At 44.8% G+C, this 19317-nt stretch overlaps 2 protein-coding genes across 4 annotated transcripts; one reads left to right on the top strand and one right to left on the bottom strand.

Moving 5' to 3' along the window:
* Window positions 1-26: 26 nt before the first annotated feature.
* On the bottom strand, window positions 27-12006 carry fam102bb (family with sequence similarity 102 member Bb). Of its 3 annotated transcripts, none has more exons than XM_029147333.3 (11): window positions 11705-12003; window positions 8359-8479; window positions 8003-8032; window positions 7474-7590; window positions 7285-7331; window positions 7042-7136; window positions 5315-5416; window positions 4421-4655; window positions 3838-3974; window positions 3141-3210; window positions 27-2621 (listed from the first exon to the last, which is right to left on the bottom strand). In XM_029147333.3, the coding sequence occupies exons 1-11, from the start codon at window positions 11848-11850 to the stop codon at window positions 2579-2581; spliced, it is 1143 nt and encodes a 380-aa protein (XP_029003166.1). In that variant the 5' UTR covers window positions 11851-12003; the 3' UTR covers window positions 27-2578. The 3 variants fall into 3 exon arrangements, with proteins under 3 accessions (XP_029003166.1, XP_029003167.1, XP_055364463.1); XM_029147334.3 differs by having other exon boundaries at window positions 5315-5413; XM_055508488.1 differs by lacking the exon at window positions 3838-3974 and having other exon boundaries at window positions 11705-12006.
* Window positions 12007-12900: 894 nt separating this feature from the next.
* Window positions 12901-19202, top strand: slc25a24 (solute carrier family 25 member 24). The gene is made up of 10 exons (XM_029146083.3): window positions 12901-13557; window positions 14690-14816; window positions 14883-14970; window positions 15424-15535; window positions 17063-17221; window positions 17327-17479; window positions 17563-17670; window positions 17819-17986; window positions 18064-18214; window positions 18294-19202. The coding sequence occupies exons 1-10, from the start codon at window positions 13375-13377 to the stop codon at window positions 18473-18475; spliced, it is 1431 nt and encodes a 476-aa protein (XP_029001916.1). The 5' UTR covers window positions 12901-13374; the 3' UTR covers window positions 18476-19202.
* The last annotated feature ends 115 nt before the right edge of the window (window positions 19203-19317 follow it).

Here is a 19317-nt window from a genome sequence, read left to right as displayed (position 1 = left end):
ATTATAAACAAGGAAAACCACGGACGAAGGAGTTTAAACAGTTTTATTTAACAGTGCAAGGTACACATGTGAAGCATCCAGTACACTTGTTAGGAAGCAAATGTTGGTCAGAAGAGCAAGTCTATAACAGGAAACACTGGACAGATCATCACTCATTTTACAGCTTCACAGAAGAGAAGAAACAACCATGTTTGTAACAACATGTTAGGTACCAAGATACCTGTGAGACACAGGTGAAAGTGAGGTTTATACAAAAAGATGAAAACAATCTTCAATAGTTGAGATTTGTAAGCTTTAAATCATAAACATCACTAAGAACATAATTTCTCCAAAACAATTAATTTATCAAAAATATGGCACAATATCAGCAATAAAAGATTCAGACATTAATAGCGTACGGATTTACCTTTCAACACAGGACAAACCAAAGGTAACAGATTTACACTTATACACTGATGTGCAGATATCTGCTCTTATGATGCAGTGAGAACAAACAGATGTTGTACATGCTCAATGAAAGTATTCAATCCTTCCTTCACTGTGGCAAAACTCTGATTAAAGTCATGTATTCATGTGTCATGAAGACCTACAAAGACATTTTTAGTCATGCAGAACATAAACAACACAGTTGTCTAGTTAAACATCGATACGTGATTTACTGATATAATGTACAGAGGTCTTACTATGGCTCATGACAGGAGGCTGAAGACGGTCTGTTCTCATCAACTAATGCATAGACCTGACAGGAACCCAGGTGGTTAGTCACTAATTTGTTGGGTCTAATCAAATGTGCACCTAATCTCCTATTTGGCTAGAAATGCAAACAGTCAACGTGCAGGATTAAATAACTCAGCAGCTTTATACCGAGTATAGTTTAGGTGTAGCTTTTAATATATCCGATATTCTGGAGCTTTTAATGACAGAAGCTTGAGTTTATATACTTACTGATACTGGTTCTGTATATTCATCATGGCAGTGTATTACTGTTACTCTTCCTAAAATAAACTTGACATGTCATTTACTAATATAAGCCTCCTGCTCAACAGGTGAGTTTAACAAGACGCAGCAACGTTCTAACAGCATCTGAAGCACACGCACTTAGAGCTATGGCCTTTTTGAAGCTGACATTCACTTTGTATTTACTGTCCTACAACGGCAGAGAGCAGACATGACCGACAGAAATGCTGGGCTGCATTTGTGTTACACACAGAGCGTTTGTAATAAGTTAATGTTTTAGCTTGTAGACTGGTAACGTATCACCCAAACGATAGTAACATTGATTTTACATTTACCAAAGAATGCAGAATATGGCTGTGGATTAGTGTTAGTGGGGACAAATGCAAATGTAACTAATTTAAACAATTCAAAATTTTCCACAAATTTAATTTTAAATGAAAATTTAATTTAAGGTTAACGTACTTTAATAATGTAGTTATATTTGTGTATCCCAAAAGATAATAGGATGATGTACAAAAGTCATCATTGTGGAAAAATGGCTCGTCTTTTATTTAAATTTGAACAAAATTTTCATTTTCTACATTATTCATTGCTTCACAACCAGCAGAAACCTTTATTGTCTATTACAGCGATCAAACGTGTCCTATAACTGCTAACTGGCTTCATGCATGTCTCCACTGGTATATTTTCCCATTCATCTTTAGCGATGAGCTCCAACCCTTTCAGGCTGAATCCTCTCCCAATTAAAAGATGAGTAACCTTTTTTCCACAATGATGCCTCTTGTACATCGCCTTATCTTTTGAGAAGCCTGTGTCATTTTTGGTTAAAAACAACTTGCTGGTTGAATAAAAGTAACTTAGTATGTGTGTGTAATATGTATTTATGTTTTTTTTTTAATGCATTTTGGTGCGGTGGCAGTTTACAACTGGGATTCTCTAAAAATAATCCTCACTTTTTCAAACTAACAGGAACATAGACCTCTGAATAAACGTTAAACGCAAGACTGAACATAATGTTTCTGACAAGGGCTCGTGTCTCATTCATCCACACATTTAAGCCAATAAACTGTTACTACGAATAAAAGTAGCCTCAGAACACACACACCCAGCACAAGTCTAATGCTTTGTTTTTGTAGTAAAATGTCTTCTTCGTTAAAAAAAAAAACAAAAAAAAAACTTTTTTTGGAGCAGCTTGTAGGTAAATGTTTAACAGAACATCCTAATTGATGAGAACATCTAAAACAAGCACTGAGGGACCAAAGGAATGTATTGAGCACATGGCTTCCCTTCGTCTCTTTCCTCTGTTCCTTCATTAGAAAAGCACATTTAATTGTTTTTCCCCGTTCATAACAGTTTATAATAGGCTGAATTTGGATACTGGGTGATGACATTAAACTTAAACACGTTTGATCTACACCCAGAGAAGTGCACAGTTCCTGTGCATTTTGCGTTTTCACAGATTCACAGATCTGTTTTCACTGAGGTCTCAACTTTCCACCTTCTCATATCTTTTAAAAGCTATCAACTAGCTGCAACAACAGTCACATTTCAACTGTGCTGTAGGAATGGAGACTGAAACAAACACTTATACCGCCTGTATAAGTGTCTCTATTACTAAGGTCTAGCGCTTTATTACCACCTGCTCGTACGCTCCAGCTCCAACCCTGGAAAAAAATGGAAAAAAAATCACTTGGGATTGAGTGAAGAGCTGTAACCTGTAGAGTCTAAGCTTTTAACTATAAGTGATGAGCATGGTTTGCGCTCCTTTTATATCTTTACATTGATAGATTTCCAATAGTGTGTACATGTGTTGTAGCTTTGAATACGATTACAGACTAAACGGAAACCATTTATTTCTAGTATGGGAGTTTTACACATATTTAAATCTGCAGATAAAAACAGTCCCTAGAAAGGTACCTATGTGTCTAAATGAATTTATAAAACACTGCTGAGTCCACGTTTGTTAAATATACTATGATTCTACAGTTTATGACTGCTTTTTTGTTTTGGGTCCAGAGGACACTGGTCTGAAGTTATAATGGCTGAACCAATGTCTTAAACATTTTTTTGAAATAACTAATACTGGAATCTTCACTGAACCTACTGCCTGACACTTCATCCCTGTCACCATCATTCCATATATGCCTTCAGGTCGTGATGCAGTCAAAGCTTGTGCCGCTCACCTGGTGTGAAGGCGATGGCTTCCAAGGGCTGTACTTCCCCCAGGCCCGACAAACAGACGCAGTCCTTCCTCTGAAATGGACACAGTTGTAGTAGAATTCACTCAGTACTTTCACTACCCGCATCCTTCTGTACAGTGTCGTAGTTGTGAGGAGCAGGCAGTTGCTAGGCAATCTAAAAATAATCACGTATTGACAGCAGCTTTCTTTCCCAGCTTTGAGCAGGATGAGACCTTGGGAAGAAAACAGTGCCTTGCTTCTCTGAACAGTCATAGGTAACAACACTAACAAGCTGATTATTGTGCTATGCAAACGAGCTGTGGGCTGTGTTCACAGTAGGGCTGCAGCTAATGATCGCTTGTACTTTATCAGAATGTTAAATCAATCACTTTGTTTTGTTATTAATATTGTTTTAACAGTTCCTGAGTTTATGTTTGTGGCCATATGTCTACATACGAAAGAAGCTGCTAGCAGATGCGAGATCGTTACATACATGTAGACACATGCATCTACTGTGTACACAGAACAAAAACAGATGTCAAGAAGTCAGGAATCATGTCAATGATTTCATAAATAAGTCAGCGGAAAAGGAGAAGCCTGATTATTTATCTGCTGAACAGTTTCTTTAGTCTTTTGCTCGGCTTTCTTTAGGTATGGGGATTAGTGCATGGCTGAGCCTAGGCCCAGGGTTGGACTGTACCTTCAGCGCTCGAGTCCAGTAGGCTGGGTGTGAAATCTTGGCTTTGGAGAATTTTTTCCACGACATCATCAGCGTCTACCCTCGTGTCGTCCATTCTCTTGAGCTGTGACTCCATGGAGTCCTGTTTCACTGGGTGTCTGAGAGAATACACACGGTGTTTGTTGTTGAAACTAACGCTAATGGATTTTAACTCAGTGACAGCGTCTCTGGCTGGCGAGCATACGTCACATTTAGAGGGGCTGTGCTCACGGATTCCATACACACACTGCTGTGTAGGAACATGTGTTTCAGCACACGATCCGTATTGTATGTCATGACTAACTTCTCTATAAATAATAAAATCCCCAGTTGACACCAGATATTGTTCTGTGACATTTCACTGCGTCACAGCTGTTTCCTGACACATTGCACAGATCAGGTGTGATAATATCAGCTGTATAACTTAGTCGAATAACAATTTCAGAATCCTTATCTGCAATAAAGCAGAGGCCTCTATCTTTGAATTCCTGACTGCTTTGCAAACAGTACTATGAGAATGATTCCACGTGCGTGTACTTAGTCGTGTCATCAGTTAAGGACCGACCTGTTGAGTCGTTCACAGGACGAGGCGCTCTGTACTGGTGTGCCTTGTGGGTTGCTAGTGGTGGCGGGGGGCACTGGGTGTTCTGGCAGAGCAGGACAGGGTCTGGACTCTCTGTCTCGGTCCTCGTTGGGTTCAGGGATGCTGCCGATGCCCGTGGAGGCGCTGCCCACTGAATGGTTCCTCCGGTGGCTGAACTCTGACATGCTAGAGGAGCGGGAGTGACCTGTGCTGTAGCCTGGGAGAGAGTGGGCCATGTTTGTAAAGGTACCTCAGGTTAAAGTGACATTTACAGAAATGTTTCCTCTTTAAAGGTCATTGAAAAGTGATATTTAACAAACAACTGACCTGAACTCCAGCAATACAATGCAATGCAAATTGTGGAACAATAGATACAGTATATGTTCCACAGACGCCACTGGTTCTACACTAAAGGGTTACAGTAATTAAAGACTATGCAAGTTATAAAATGTATAAAACATCAACCAACCACCTCCCAGAGACAACGGATTTACTGCCCAGAAAAATGTAAATAATCCATAAACTATATTTAAAAGCAGTGGTCCTTTCCAGCAGCCAAGCTTCCACACACTCACACAAGGTTGGCTGGAAACACATTTTCCAATTTAGAATTAGAGGCTATTAGGGCTGTTGTCAGTGAATCGCTGTGCTTCCTCTGATCTTTTTTACAGTCACCTGATCCATCTGCAATGGAAATTGGAGCCTCGAGTCTGAACTGCAGCGGTAGAGTGTCACTGGAAAATCATTTTATGACTTCCCTTTTGCTTAGTCACAAGCTTTTCTGGGTGTGACCTTGTGCATCCCCTCGTTACTGTACTGCACTACACAAAAATATGAAACCAGAAAACATTTCCTTATGTAAATAGCTGCTTCTACCTGAGACTTTGGATTGTTGGCTGGCGTAGCTGGATGTTCGAGAGTGGCCGCAGCCTCCCAGCTCATCAGAAACCACTGTACACTTCCCTTCTCGACTTTCTGCTGGTTTAGAAAGATGAAGAGAAACAGAGGGTTACAACGTTGTTAAAGCTTCAGATGAGCGTGACAAAATGCACCGGTTTTACTAATGGACGTGGTGGTGAGCTGTCACTGGCTCCATCACAGGGCCTGGATTTATCAGGCTTCCTCATACATAGTAATACTCAGAACATATGTTATGTATCTGATGTAACAGGAATCTGTCATCCAGTGTGTTGCCTGTCTTAAAAAAAATCAACAACTAAAAAACCCTTTTCTGCAGATACGATGAAACTTCCAGCGCCTGATACTGTTTAAAGTCAATATAAATGAGCTCTACTCTGCTGTCAGTTACAGGTTGTAATGGAGAAACCTCCCCTCTGCCTCCCACACGCTGCCCTCAGATCCCCGGTTTAATGAGCCGCTGACCACTGTGGGCAAACGTCTGGACACACCATCAGATATCACTTAAGAGCTGACGCTTTGATAACAGCAGTCACAGCTTAAGCAGCCCTGCAAATTAAAACCCAAAAAAAGCATGTGTAAAGCACAGTATTGGCTCATTAGCTCAGTCAGTGTGAGATTAGTAGAAGTATAGCAATTATGTAACCTAACCTGTGGAGCAGGAGGGAAAAAAGCTCACACAAAACCATGCTGTGTGTCAAACAAGCACGACTAAGTCACACTGGTGCTGATGGAAAAGAGCACTGTCTACACAACCAACACACACGCTGTGCACATGTGAACACACAATCCCCCCAAGAAAAGACTTGCATAGTCCTATTTTTAACCACGTAAAAGCCCACAGGGTCAGAGCAGATTGTAGCTCATCTAAAAGTTGGTTTCAATTATACATGAAAGAGCTGCTGCACTGAAGCTTCCAGGTCCAACCAGCATTCAACATGGCGACGCGTTCACACATGACCGCACAAACACAAACAAAATGAGGTGGGAGCAGTAGAAAAGGAAATATGGTAGAAATGGGATGAAGAGCAACTGTTTCATAACAGAGGATGGGGAATTAAATGTGCCTCACACATACGGTCATGCTGTAGAGAGGCGAGTACACAGACACTAAACAGAATCAGATGTGCAGCTTAATTGCAGCCAAGAATGATGTAAGCAGCAAAATAGCTGAGTTTCATTTGTTTGTGAAGTTAGAATTACACGACTGTGATCACAATGAGATACATGTCGGACGTCAGAGGACTTTCTCCATACGACGGTAGAACGTGACACTTCACTGGATGAGTTGGAGGTTTCAGCTCAGCAACATGTGACTTCTTCACCAACAAGAACTGTGCAACTTGCTCATGTCCAGCAGCAACTAACACTGTCCTGCTTAAGTCAAGGCCTCCTGTTTACATCCCATGCGTTAGGGACTTTACCATGGAGTAAAACTAATCACAGAGCTGCCAAATGTGTCATAACATGATAGGTAGAACATAAGGATCAGAGGGAATGCTACCACTGTGGAGGTGTGCATAGACAGCAACAAAGAATGAATGTACTCATGCAGTGTGTTTGATGAGGCTGTCAAAAGCCCCATAGCGCTGGCTTAAGTGTACTCGGCTGAGATCCTTGTGAAAAGGAAAAGCAAAGTGTATGACTAAGCAGAGCAGAGTGTAACATGGCGTGACTGGTTGTACCAGAGGAGCCTTTCTGTGCGTCTCCACCCCTCCTCTCCTCCAGAAGGCTGCCTCCCTCACCCTGGATCCCAATCACGGTGGCTGTGGACGGAGGCCTGACGACAAAAGAAAGGAGCAAAGAAGCTGAAAACAAAACCAAGAAGATGCTAAAAATAAATGATGGACATTATTTTATCAATGGAGAGACCAGGATGAAATATACTGCACATAATTAAAAGGGGAGAGAATTAATGGAACCCTTACGTCTTAAAACAGGGATCGCCAGACATGAGCTGCGTACTGATGATGACCTATGAACACAAAGATTCAGTTCAGTTCACTCAAATACACAAATCTTTCTTACTTGTTCCATTAACAGTGTTGAGCATGTTCGGCGTTTAGCTCCTGACTGAGAGGAAGCCAACGTAGCTGTAGGTGCTCGTGTGCTGGTACCTTCAGAATGGAGTTATCCTGACGAGTATTTTTGGTATCGTATCCTTCCAGCAAACATCTGCGGGTCGTGCTCCCTGAGCCGGCAAACTCTGCTAAATTCAGATCTGCAAAGCCAAGCTGCAGGAAAAATGAATGACATGCAGTGAACTTTGTTTAGTCTGAGGAGAGGGACGTCCCGCCCCGTCAGCACTGTGACAATCACAGGGTGTAAAAGGACACCACATGAAAATGAAAGTTTGCAAAGTCTGTTAAGAGATCAACACTGAACTCTGAGGTGGACCTGCATCCAAATGCTGCAAGCGGAGAAAAGAACATGAGCTTTTTATAACGTGATGGTTTCATTGGCGTATTGAAAACAGGCCAACGTTAAATACATGTGGTAGTGGGCCGCCTGCAGGCGCTGAGGCCATCTGCTCATCCTGTCCACAGAATGCATCAAGGGCGGCTATTGTAAACCTACAGAGGGTGACCTGGAGATCGTGTTAGGATGAGAGATGAGAGATGCAGAAAGAACTGTGTCAAGAGTTACCTTTGCATATGTCTTCCCTCCCTTCAGCTCCTGGAAAAAAGAGACACAGGAGAAATGGTACAAATGTTACACAACTTATCACAAGACGTCCACAGGAAAAAGAGCAAATGCAAGTTTCTACCGTAGATCCATAGACATGGACAGCTGGCACCATGCAAACAAGTTACAAGACATTTACTACTAAACTAATCTACGAAACCATGCTTATCTTAGCACAGAACTTAGATGCGCAGATAGAGACTGTCCACGGATAAAAGCCGTGCTGGGCTTCACGCTTCCGGCTAAAGCATAAAGCTGGAGATGAGTGACGTCTCGTGCTTGGCTGACGTTGTGCTCACAGGCAACGTGGACTCTACCTTTCTGACAGACACGCGACACACGCAGGGGTCCAGGACTCCGGTTCCAGCGCTGGCACTCATCTTACAGGGGAAAGAGAAGCGCTTCCTCCATCGCACACAGTTGGCCTGCACCGACTCCCTGCAGACAAAAGCACAGACTGCAGCTGAGGCCCGACATCACGCACGAGTAGAGGAAAAACTACAGCTGGACGTGAGTTGAGTTAGTGCCATGAACGTCAAGCACCGTGCACACTGTGCTCAAAAAGCGTTCGTTTGACAGGAGGAGAAAACGACACACTGCTAATCTGATATATTATTGCTACTGACAGAATAGAGCTGCTTCGAATAATTCCTCACAGTTCTGTTTCCATGTTGACTCATTGACCTCCTGGACCTGCAGCTTCTGATTTTACTGACATGAGGGCAACAGAGACGCACACATCCTCTGCTTGCCAGAGGTGAAGATGACTAAGGCCTCGGCTGCTCTCCGTTAAAGCCTGAGCCCAAGTGAAAGCGAAGGACTGTGTGCGTGGCGAGCATTCCAACCTCCCAGATGGCCTGTCTCTCACTGGCATCCTCTCCTCTCCTCCCCTCACCCACTCACCTAACCTCCCCCCTTCTGTGAACACAGCACACAAAACCCAAGCTTAGCTGACATCTTTTCCTTCAGTAAAACTGAAGTACTAGTAAAACATCTAGCAAGAGTAGCATCTCAAAAGTGCCACAGATGCACGAGGGCCGCGGGATACAGGTGAGAAATGTGGCAGAAGCGGAGGCTGAGTGTGACGTCCGGCCTGCGTCGAGCAGCACATCCAGATTCGTGACCAATGTTTTACACTGACTTCACCCTGAGGTTGAAACATTTCAGAGGGTGAGCACAGTGGGAGAGGGAACTCCCAGCCAGCTGGACTCCGCGTGCCCTGGGAATTCTTCCTTTATGACATATACTGTACTCAGCCCAGAAAAACGGCCTGTTAATGAGAGTCTGAGGGTTTAAAGCACACGCTGAGGTCGTCTCTACAAGGAACAGCATCTGGCCAAACTACAGCCGCTCTCCCTTTAAAGGCAGCTGTGCTTCAACATAGACTCTCAGAAAGTCTTGAGCAGCCAACAGACGTAGAAACTGCAGGGAGGGAACTGTGCTTAAGTGCACAAGCTGTTGCAATAATTCCAGATGGCAAAAGAGCACAAAAGGGAATTCATTAAGGAAAAGCTCATTTGTCCTTCAGATTCATCTATACAGAATTATATATATAGAGAGAATTTATATCTGTAATAAATATACAGACTTGGACAAATAACTTTCAGAACCACATGGTCAAACTCAAAACAAATCTCTCTTATGTGAATTTGACAGAGAAATATGAAAAAAAGTCTGAATACATCACACATTAGTCAGGCATTTTTTAAAAAAATATGAACTATACATTGAGCCAGAAACAGGTGCTGCCCTGATGGCACAGCAAAAGGAAAAAAAGACTCATGAAACAACTTCCCCCTGGTTTGAATGACTCAAAGGAGAATCAGAGGAAATGTGGAGGTCTGACGAACCGCTGAAAGAAAATGTCCTGTACCGTCAGCTGTCCCTACAAATCAGACCGATACCCTCCGTGTACAGGAGCAGAAAGCAGAACCAAGGTTTTTATAGCGGCTGCAACTTCACTGTTTGACAACATTTAAATAAAACCAGTCCTTACATTTCTCTGAGGTGTAATGGGTTTAACACAATAGAAAATATACAAAGCCTCAGGTTTTTGCCATGAGACACTTATTGTCCAGCAAACAGAAGGCTGGTTATGTAATCGGGGTGAACCCATCTAATCCCTGCATCCAAGCCACACTGGTTTTCAATGTGTTAGAAACAAGCCAGTCCAGTTTGTGTGGCTCTGGGCTGCAGGCTGACACGGAATATGGACACTGATAATCAGGTTATGGTCGTTTATTAGGAAACGTGTCTTCTAGTTCCTTTGAAAAATGAGCACAAAGCTGAAGCCAACATACATTTGCGCTGCTCTTGTTATTTGTTATGCAGCAATAAGTGAAACCTCTTCAGATACTGGAGCTAGATTTGTGTGAAAAGGAAACTTCTGGACATTGTACACAAAAGGTAAAACTGAATTGGGTTCTGTGAGCTTTAATAAATGATGAACACAATGTGCAGCTGCTATTCTACTTCCTTTCCCTTCCTGTCTGTCAGTGTTTAGTGAAGCTATTTTGACTTTAACTTAAAAAAAGAGGCCACGGCACCTTTCAGAGCAGACGCCCATCGTACGCTGTCGTTTGCTGGTAACAGACTGGAAGCTGAACCCATAGAGGACACACACGATGTCACACTATCCTAGACCTACATTTGGTATTTTTAGCTTCTCGAATCTAAGGAATTGATGCTTTTCTAGGGCATTTATTAGAATTACAAACTGTTACTTGGACAAACCAGGACTTTTGGAAATTGCATTTTATTAGTAAATTCTAAAGAGTCTTTGTATCCGTCACTTTCATTTTACAGTACATGTATATACAAAACTAGCAATCAGCAAACTGCACAGCGTAAACTTCTCTTTGTAGCAGAAACAGTCCTTGTTCATATGAATGGTACTTGTGCAGCCTGAAGAAGCAGCGTTTGCATCGCTGCTGATGAGTTCAAGCATCTTTGAGTTGAAGCTGCTGATAACATGACTGTGCAAGTCTGATCTGATCAGCGCGTGGATGAAGAAAAGGTAGGAAACGTGAGACTCATTTAAAATTCCTGAGATTTGCTGAAATGTAATTTAAATACCAAAAGTAAAAGTATTCATGCAGAGTTTCCTGTTTCAGACTGATTCAAACAGTAACTGAATGCGTAAAGATAACATGACAGGGAACACCTGACTTTAACCTTTTCTCCGTTGGCTGCTTGTTTATGTGCTAAAGACGCGCAGCTAAGAAGAATCACAACACGTGTACAGGTTCGTAAGTTCGCTTTCCTCCTGCTCTCATCGGTTCTGCTCAGTTACACACAGTGATCCGGTGACAGACCTGTCATCACTCCACTGACACCAAACACACACAACCCGTGACTTCACCAACACATTAACAACTTCAGCAGTGTTACTGAGCTTTGCTGTACCAGCTAGCTTCACCCCGACGTGTAGGAAATGCTAACTGTAGTAATAATTCTACAGTCTGACATGTTTCACCGAGTCGATGCTAAGGTTAATTTCAGGTTAAGACAAACAACAGCGGATTCTAACGTGTAGTTCGCCTCAGCTAACGCATTAGCTGTAAACGTAGCTAACAGCCTACGTGCAGCTACAGAGACAGTTTAACCCGGAGGAAAAGGTCCGTCCACTGTTTGTGGGTCTGGATTCAAAACAGGTTTCCTCACCGAGAAGACTCCTCGGAGAAGCCGCCGTCCAGCAGCCGGACTTTACAGAAGAGGACGCCGTTGACAAAGGGAACCGACGAGAGCTCGTCCAGCTCGAAATCCACCTTAAACTTGAACTTCTTCTTCTTCATCATCATTAGATCCATACACGTATTCAGCACTGCGGAGAAGACGGCGCTGACATTACAGCCGCATGTCTGCAGACGCAGGTTAACGCCACAAACACACCGATGTGCTGTGATGATGCTGCTGCTGCTCCTCACAACACAACGACCACAGACAAGCTAGCTGCTAACGCTGGCTAGCTGCCGGAGCCACGTCCGGCTGCGGACTTTCAAAACAAAAGTACTTCACAATGATTATATCATTCATATTAACTTGTATTAATTTTGTTGTTTGGTTTAATTATAAGTATAAACGGCATAAATAAAACTCTAGTGTATGCACATGTAATTTATTTTACTCCATTTTCCAAAAATGCATAGAATGAATCCGAACATGCAGATTTGTCAATTAAATGGTTAATATAGAAATGATTGTGCTGATTGTAGATTATCACCTCAATATTTAGGAATAAACGTTCCGTGTTTTCCTTGGTTATACTGATACAGGCTGCACCATCCATCATACCAGTGCTTTCATTCTTTTACTATTAATTCATTCTCAGTACTCATTTAACGGATGTAAAGCGGTGGCAGCTGTTTGCTTGACATTAGTTCACTGAAGCCCGCTTCCTTTCTGTGGCGCCCCCTGGCGGTCGCTCTGAACAGCAGCAGCTGATTGTAGATGCAACGCGTGTCGCCGCCTGGTGGTGCAACCAAGGCTCTGCACACAGCGAACTCTTCTTACAGTTAAAACTTTTATTATCACAAAAATGAGTTTAGGAGGTTTTATTGCGCGCCGTTTTGAAATGTCCATCTTTAGGGTGAGCGTCTTTTGGGATCCACATTTCCGCCGTTCCTGGATCTCATTCTTCAAACTTTGGGGACAGGCTTTGTTCTGCTGATCCATCCCCGCCTGCGCCTTGTCTGGACGAGCTGCAGATTCCTGTGTGTATGACTCACTGAACCGAACTTACTCATATAAACTTAGTGCCACACAATGGCTGCGCGTATGAATCTGCAGGCCATTGGCTGCAGCCTGGTTGCGTGTGCGCGTGTGTGTGTGTGTGTGTTTGTGTGTTTATGATCTCGAGTTACCGTAACAGAAAGTCTGACAAACCGATGGAAGCGCAGGAAAACCAGAACCAATAGAAAGAGACAACGGAAGGGAGACGACGCTGAGTGCGACGCCACCGGTTGTGAACCAGAAGCGTGTAGTCGCAGCAGGGTGTGTCTCCGCGGCGCGGGTGCGCGCAGGAAAAGAGGAGGTCCGAGAAAACTGAAACGACTTTCTCCCCCTTTCGCCCACGCAGCGCTGCCAACCTACCTCATCCCGGACCTTTTCTTTTCACCTACATTTCACACTATCGCCTATTTAGCGGATTGTATCCCTACATCACACACTGATCCGGTTTCTGAGGACCCCTTTAAACTGGGCTGATCGCACGGGACCACGGCTGCATGAAACCAGAAGTGCCAGAGGAGCAGGATCGGGTTGTGTGTGTGTTTACGCTGCGGTTTAATCGCGTCCGTGTGGAGCTGTACGAAGTCTGATCCGTCCACTTAAACATGTTCCACGCCGTGAGGAAGCTGCTTTTCACGCACTGTCGCTGCGCAGATGATGCGACGACGACGACGTACGAGGAGCTGTTCGCCAAACTGGACACGAACAAGGATGGGAGAGTAGATGTGTCCGAGCTGAAGGCTGGTCTGGAGGCCATGGGCTTCAAAACCAGCTCAGGATCTGCCCAGGTACAACCACTAGTGCAGAGGGAGAGGGCTTACTTGTAGTACTTGTACTTGTAGTAGTACTGCATTCCAGAAAAGACTGCAACTACTCAGTCAGTAATTAAGGCTCTTCAGAGCAAAATGTTTATTTAGTACCGAGAACTTCCAGTTACGTCATACCAGCCAGTCAATCAATCAATCAATCAATCAATCAATCAATCAATCAATCAATCAATCAATCGATCGATCGACCCATCAATCAGTCAATCGATCAATCAATCTTACACATCATAATCCATATATGAAATAATGAAATATCAAATGTTTTAATATAAATATGTCAGGACTCTCCTGCTGGGTGAACAGCAGCCTCAGTGCAGGTGAGTTCTTTACAGCGGGGCGTTACAGGAGGACGTCCCACCTCACTAATCAAATAAAGGCTCATTCCTGGCGCTCATCAGTGATAACGAACTAGAGGAGCAGTCAAGTGATAAAGCCTGTGTCATTTCCATATCCACTGAATAACATGATAATCAGCCATAAAGAGGTGTGCTGCTGCCTGTCTGCTCCTCCAGCTCTGCTCATTTAGCTGCATTTGGTCTGTTTTCATGCTACTGAGTTCATTTTATTCTTTGCATGTGTCTGAGCTTCCGACTTGTCTTGTTGGAGGAGCTACGGCAAAAGCAGAGTGTTGCTTAACATCACAATGAGGGAACAAGTTTAGCTCCAGCAGAGACGCACACAGAAGTAAACTTCAGGCTTGAAATGAATAGATGAAGTAGAAACAGGAGGAAAAACACTAATAGCAACTAATAGCCACCAACCAGGCTGATTAAACTAGTAAAAGAGCCACTGTTCATGGGAAAGAGCAGGAATGTCGGGTGTGAAGTGTCCAAAACAAAAAACAACACAAGTAATTAACTGCTTCATCACAAGCAAACAAGACGATGACTTCCATGAATTTAGACGCTCAAGACGTGTTGTGAGGGAAAAATAAAGAGACCTTCAGGCTGTGAGACAGTGGAGTCTGTGTGATAAGGCAGCGTTAGATGGCAGAGCGTGTGGCTCTCCCTTCACACACTCAGGTCGGACTCGTCTAACGCTTCGCGGACCTCCGGAAAAAAAAGGATTCACTAACGATGTGTGTTTTGTGCAGGAAATAGTTTCCTCTGGAGACGAAGACAAAGACGACAGCCTCAACTTCATAGAGTTCTCCAACTACCTTAAAGAACACGAGAAGAAGTTAATGCTGACCTTCAAGAGTTTGGACAAAAACAATGATGGTACGTTGTAAAAAGCCTCCATAGTCACATGCAGCCTCAGTCTGACTGTGCGTCAATGTTCAACAGGTCGAATAGACTTCACGGAGATTCAGCAGTCGCTCGCAGATCTGGGACTGGAGATCAGTAAGGAGGGCGCGGAGAAGATCCTCAGGAGGTAAATCTGGAGCCACAACAATATTCAGGTCCTTGTAGCAAAATGGAGCGAGCTGAGCTGAGTGCGTGAGGCTGAAGGCGGGACCCTGTGAGGGTCTGATAACCGCCCAGGGCAGCGCGACGGCCGATAAAGAGCAGTGGAGCTGAACGTTCAGCTCGGTTCACACTGAAAGCAGGAACATTATGTGGCCCTTGGACCGGCACCGAGTGGCCTGGTCTCAGCTCCTGTACAAATGACTGTACCTGCATGAATCTGTATGAATCCGTAGCATCAGACTAACACCAGGTTGAAGGTTGCGTGTGTGGGATCTGGCGCCATCTAGTGGTTTGGATGCAGATCGCAAAGCTCACGGTTCTTGACTCAATACTACACAACAGGACATCATCAAAAGTATTAGAACGCGTGAATGTGTTGTTGTAAATACGTGTCATTGCTTTGTCTGCTCTTGTGCAGCATCGATGCCGACGGCACCATGACTGTGGACTGGAACGAATGGAGGGAGCATTTCCTGTTCAACCCAGCCACCGACCTGCAGGAGATCATCCGCTACTGGAAGCACACCACGGTAGGGGGGGGGGGGGCACAGTTATGGGTTGAGTCACATACTGAACCACTCGGATCAGAACCAGTGCTTCCATTCTCAGTGTTCTAGACCAAAAGTTACCAAAACTTTAGCTTAAATAAAAGGAAAGCATTGTCAGCAGATTCTGGGTTTACATCAGCACATTGGACCTGTTTGTTCCCAGAGAAGAGGGACAAGAAGAAAGCTGTGGAGGAGGTCGTACCTTCTGAAACCATCAGTTAAGAACAACAAAGCGGCTAAACAACTTTTCATTACAACACTGCAGTCGAAGTGTGACGTAGACGCCTGTTGCATGACAAAGACGCAGCCAGCGACTAATCTGTGACGCCTCCACTCTCTCTTTCCTGCCTCAGCCCCAGACGTTAAATTAACCTTTGGTCGCTAAGATTAGCAGCAGTGGCCTAATTTAAGTATGGCCTGCAGAGGATTAGCTCGTCTCTGGGATTGGTGCTGCTTAAGGTGGGAGGCAGTGAAGAGGACTGACACACGCTGACGGCCCGTGGCTGCATGCAGTGAACCCGCACACACGTTGACGAGTGTCTGAGTGGATCCGTCCGTGCAGCGGACCGGCGCCGCATCGCAGGCTCCGCGTGGCCATGGCTCTGCTGCAGCCTCAGCAGCCGCCGCCGCAGCAGGAGAGCTGGTTCTTCCTCGAGCTTGAAGACGATGGAGGCTTTTGTGAGGTGGAGGTGGACATGGTGGGTTGGACTAGAGCAGAGCACGGTTGCTTGTAAATATGAAGGTCATCTCTTCATATTCAGACCATGTAAAGGTATTAAACTTTACAGGCATAAGTGAGTTGTTGTCAGGTTTATTTGCTTTTTCAACCAAATCATGTGAGAAAAGAGCAGCACTGAGTTGCTAAAACAACACTGGGCAGTAAAAGTTTTAGAATGACTTAATTACCAGTTTGTTTGTGTGATTGGCGTCATTCAGGTTCTACTCTGTATCATCCAATCATCAGACATTTTCTCACGCATCTCTGAGAGTTTGATCCTTCAATTTGCACTTAAAGTATGAAGTTGGACTCAGTTCAGTCAGCTGTGGTACCAACCAGGAACAAAACTGAGTCTAACTTCATCAGGGGTTTGTAGGCAGTCACATCTCTGACGAGGGTTCAGTTATGACTCACTAGAGGAGGACAGTGTATGTTGTGTGCGGCATCAGTTTGAAGGAGCGTCTCAGGCAGGTGTTATCGTGTTAGAAGGCTGTCAGTTCTCGTGTGTCCTTATACAGGACGACACTGGACCATTGTATCAGAAAGATTTGACCGTAATTTTTGTATTTGGATGACTTTGTGTAAACCTGATGTTTGTGGCACAGCCCGTTACTTTGGTGTGTGGTGATGCAGCTGATCTCAGCATGGGGCTCATGACGGGTGTCTGGTTCTGCCAAGTGTTACATCGATGGCGAAGCTGTGACTCAAAGGGATTTGATGTGTGATCTGACTGATAAATACGGGTGTATGCGACAGACATCGATCAGTGTTGATGGTCCTGTTGTGTTTAGGTGCTGGACATTGGCGACAGTCTCACCATCCCAGACGAGTTCACGGAGGAGGAGAAGACGAGCGGGCTGTGGTGGAAGCAGCTGGCGGCGGGCGGCATGGCCGGCGCCGTGTCCCGGACGGGCACGGCGCCGCTGGACCGTATGAAGGTCTTCATGCAGGTGCGTGAGGAGAGTGGGGGGAAAGCAAAACATCAACACATTGCTCTGTGTAATATCCAGTCAGGTGTTGTGTTGCTGGAGACTTGAGCGTGTTCTTGTTTCTAGGTTCACGCTTCCAAAAGCAATCAAATCAGCCTGGTTGGTGGCTTCAAGCAAATGTTAAAGGAAGGAGGTGTGTCGTCTCTGTGGAGAGGAAACGGCATCAACGTCCTGAAGATCGCCCCGGAGACGGCCATTAAGTTCATGGCCTATGAGCAGGTAACCCCCCCCCCACACACACACACACACACCACCACCACCGTCACTGCTAGGTTTTATCCTGGGCGTCTCTGTCTCATCAGTATAAGAAGCTGCTGTCCAGTGAACCAGGAAAGGTCAAGACCCACGAGAGGTTCATGGCCGGCTCGTTGGCCGGAGCCTCGGCGCAAACGGCCATCTACCCCATGGAGGTGAGCACACGAGGAGCGTCTGTTATTCATCGCTCTGATGTTCAGGAGGTTCAGAAGCCTGGAACACTGAGCGTCCGTGTTGCTTGACTTACCTTGGAGTACAAAACCTTTCAAACCCGTTGGTCACTGATGATCTCTCTTCAACCAGGTGATGAAAACGCGTCTGACTCTGCGCAAGACTGGTCAGTACTCAGGAATGTTTGACTGTGCCAAGAAAATCCTGAGGAGGGAGGGAGTGAAGGCCTTCTACAAGGGCTACATCCCCAACATTCTGGGCATCATTCCCTACGCTGGCATCGACCTGGCGGTTTATGAGGTACGATCGCAGGCACGACGCTGAGCGCCCGCACGCAGCTGCACGTGTCTGAATCAGCTGCTCTTCTTCCAAACCAGAGCCTGAAGAACGTCTGGTTGTCCCGCTACGCCAAAGACACAGCCAACCCCGGCGTTCTGGTGCTTCTGGGCTGTGGCACCATCTCCAGCACGTGTGGTCAGCTGGCCAGCTACCCTCTGGCTCTGATCCGCACCAGGATGCAGGCGCAAGGTGAAGCGAAGCGCGCCTCAGATTTGGTGGCGGCTGAGTTCCAAATAGTTCTAATCTTTCATTTTCCTCTCGTCTCCAGCTTCTGTGGAGGGTTCAGAGCAGCTGCCCATGAACAAGATGGTGAAGAAGATTCTAGAAAAGGAAGGCTTCTTTGGACTTTACCGCGGCATCTTGCCCAACTTTATGAAGGTCATTCCGGCCGTGAGCATCAGCTACGTGGTGTATGAGTACATGCGGTCGGGCCTGGGCATTCAGAAGTAGCAGCAGTCGCCTGGGGTGTGTGGAGAGAGAGCAGGATAATTGTTCCTAAACCTTCTCCGAAGCGGGAAACTCTCACGTTAGAGTTTTGTTTACTTGTAAGTCACCAGAATCTGCTGCAGGCTGTGCCACTGTAGGGTTTGGGTAAATTTGAGACACCCTGCAACTAACCAACCAAAGACGTAGATATCATTTGGTCACCAAGCACCCGAAGAAGACAATTAATTACTGCTGTAAGTAGAGATGCTCATTTTTTGCATCACAAGTTCCTCTAAAGTTTGTCCACAAAGCACCTTATTGTATGAATATTCATACTCATAAGATCCAATGCATCAAGAGATGCATTTCACAAATGACCAAAAGTCATGAAATTCATTTATATCCAGTCACACTTCAAACTTCATGGAGTTGTTGAGGACATTTGGTTTGGAGGTGGTTTCAGGCTGCAATACTGGTATCACACGCTGCACTTTCACTGGCTCCCACTCTGGGATGAACACAGCTCGTCTCCTTAGCAGTGAGTTTCAGCCAATGCAGGTTCCATGAGGTTTCCCATATATTAGTGATGCAGCCTTTGAGTGACGTTGGTGACCGGGCTAATGACGTGCCTTCATGCTGGGGTTTCTCTCTGATATCTGTATTTCATCCTCCTCCGTCTTGCCTTTTTCCAATGTTTGGTTATTTGATGCTGGCGTTTACATGAATAAACTCTAAATACAAACATGGAGAAGGTGTGAATGCTTAAAATGCTACTGTTATGGTTGAATCATAGAACAATAGGTTTATATGGAATCAGGTGTACTGACTGACATGTCCTGCTCATTCTAAACTGAGCACCATCCTGT

The sequence above is a fragment of the Betta splendens genome, chromosome 4, assembly GCF_900634795.4.
Source record: "Betta splendens chromosome 4, fBetSpl5.4, whole genome shotgun sequence".
Taxonomy (NCBI): domain Eukaryota; kingdom Metazoa; phylum Chordata; class Actinopteri; order Anabantiformes; family Osphronemidae; genus Betta; species Betta splendens.
This window is presented reverse-complemented; position numbering and strand designations above follow the sequence as displayed.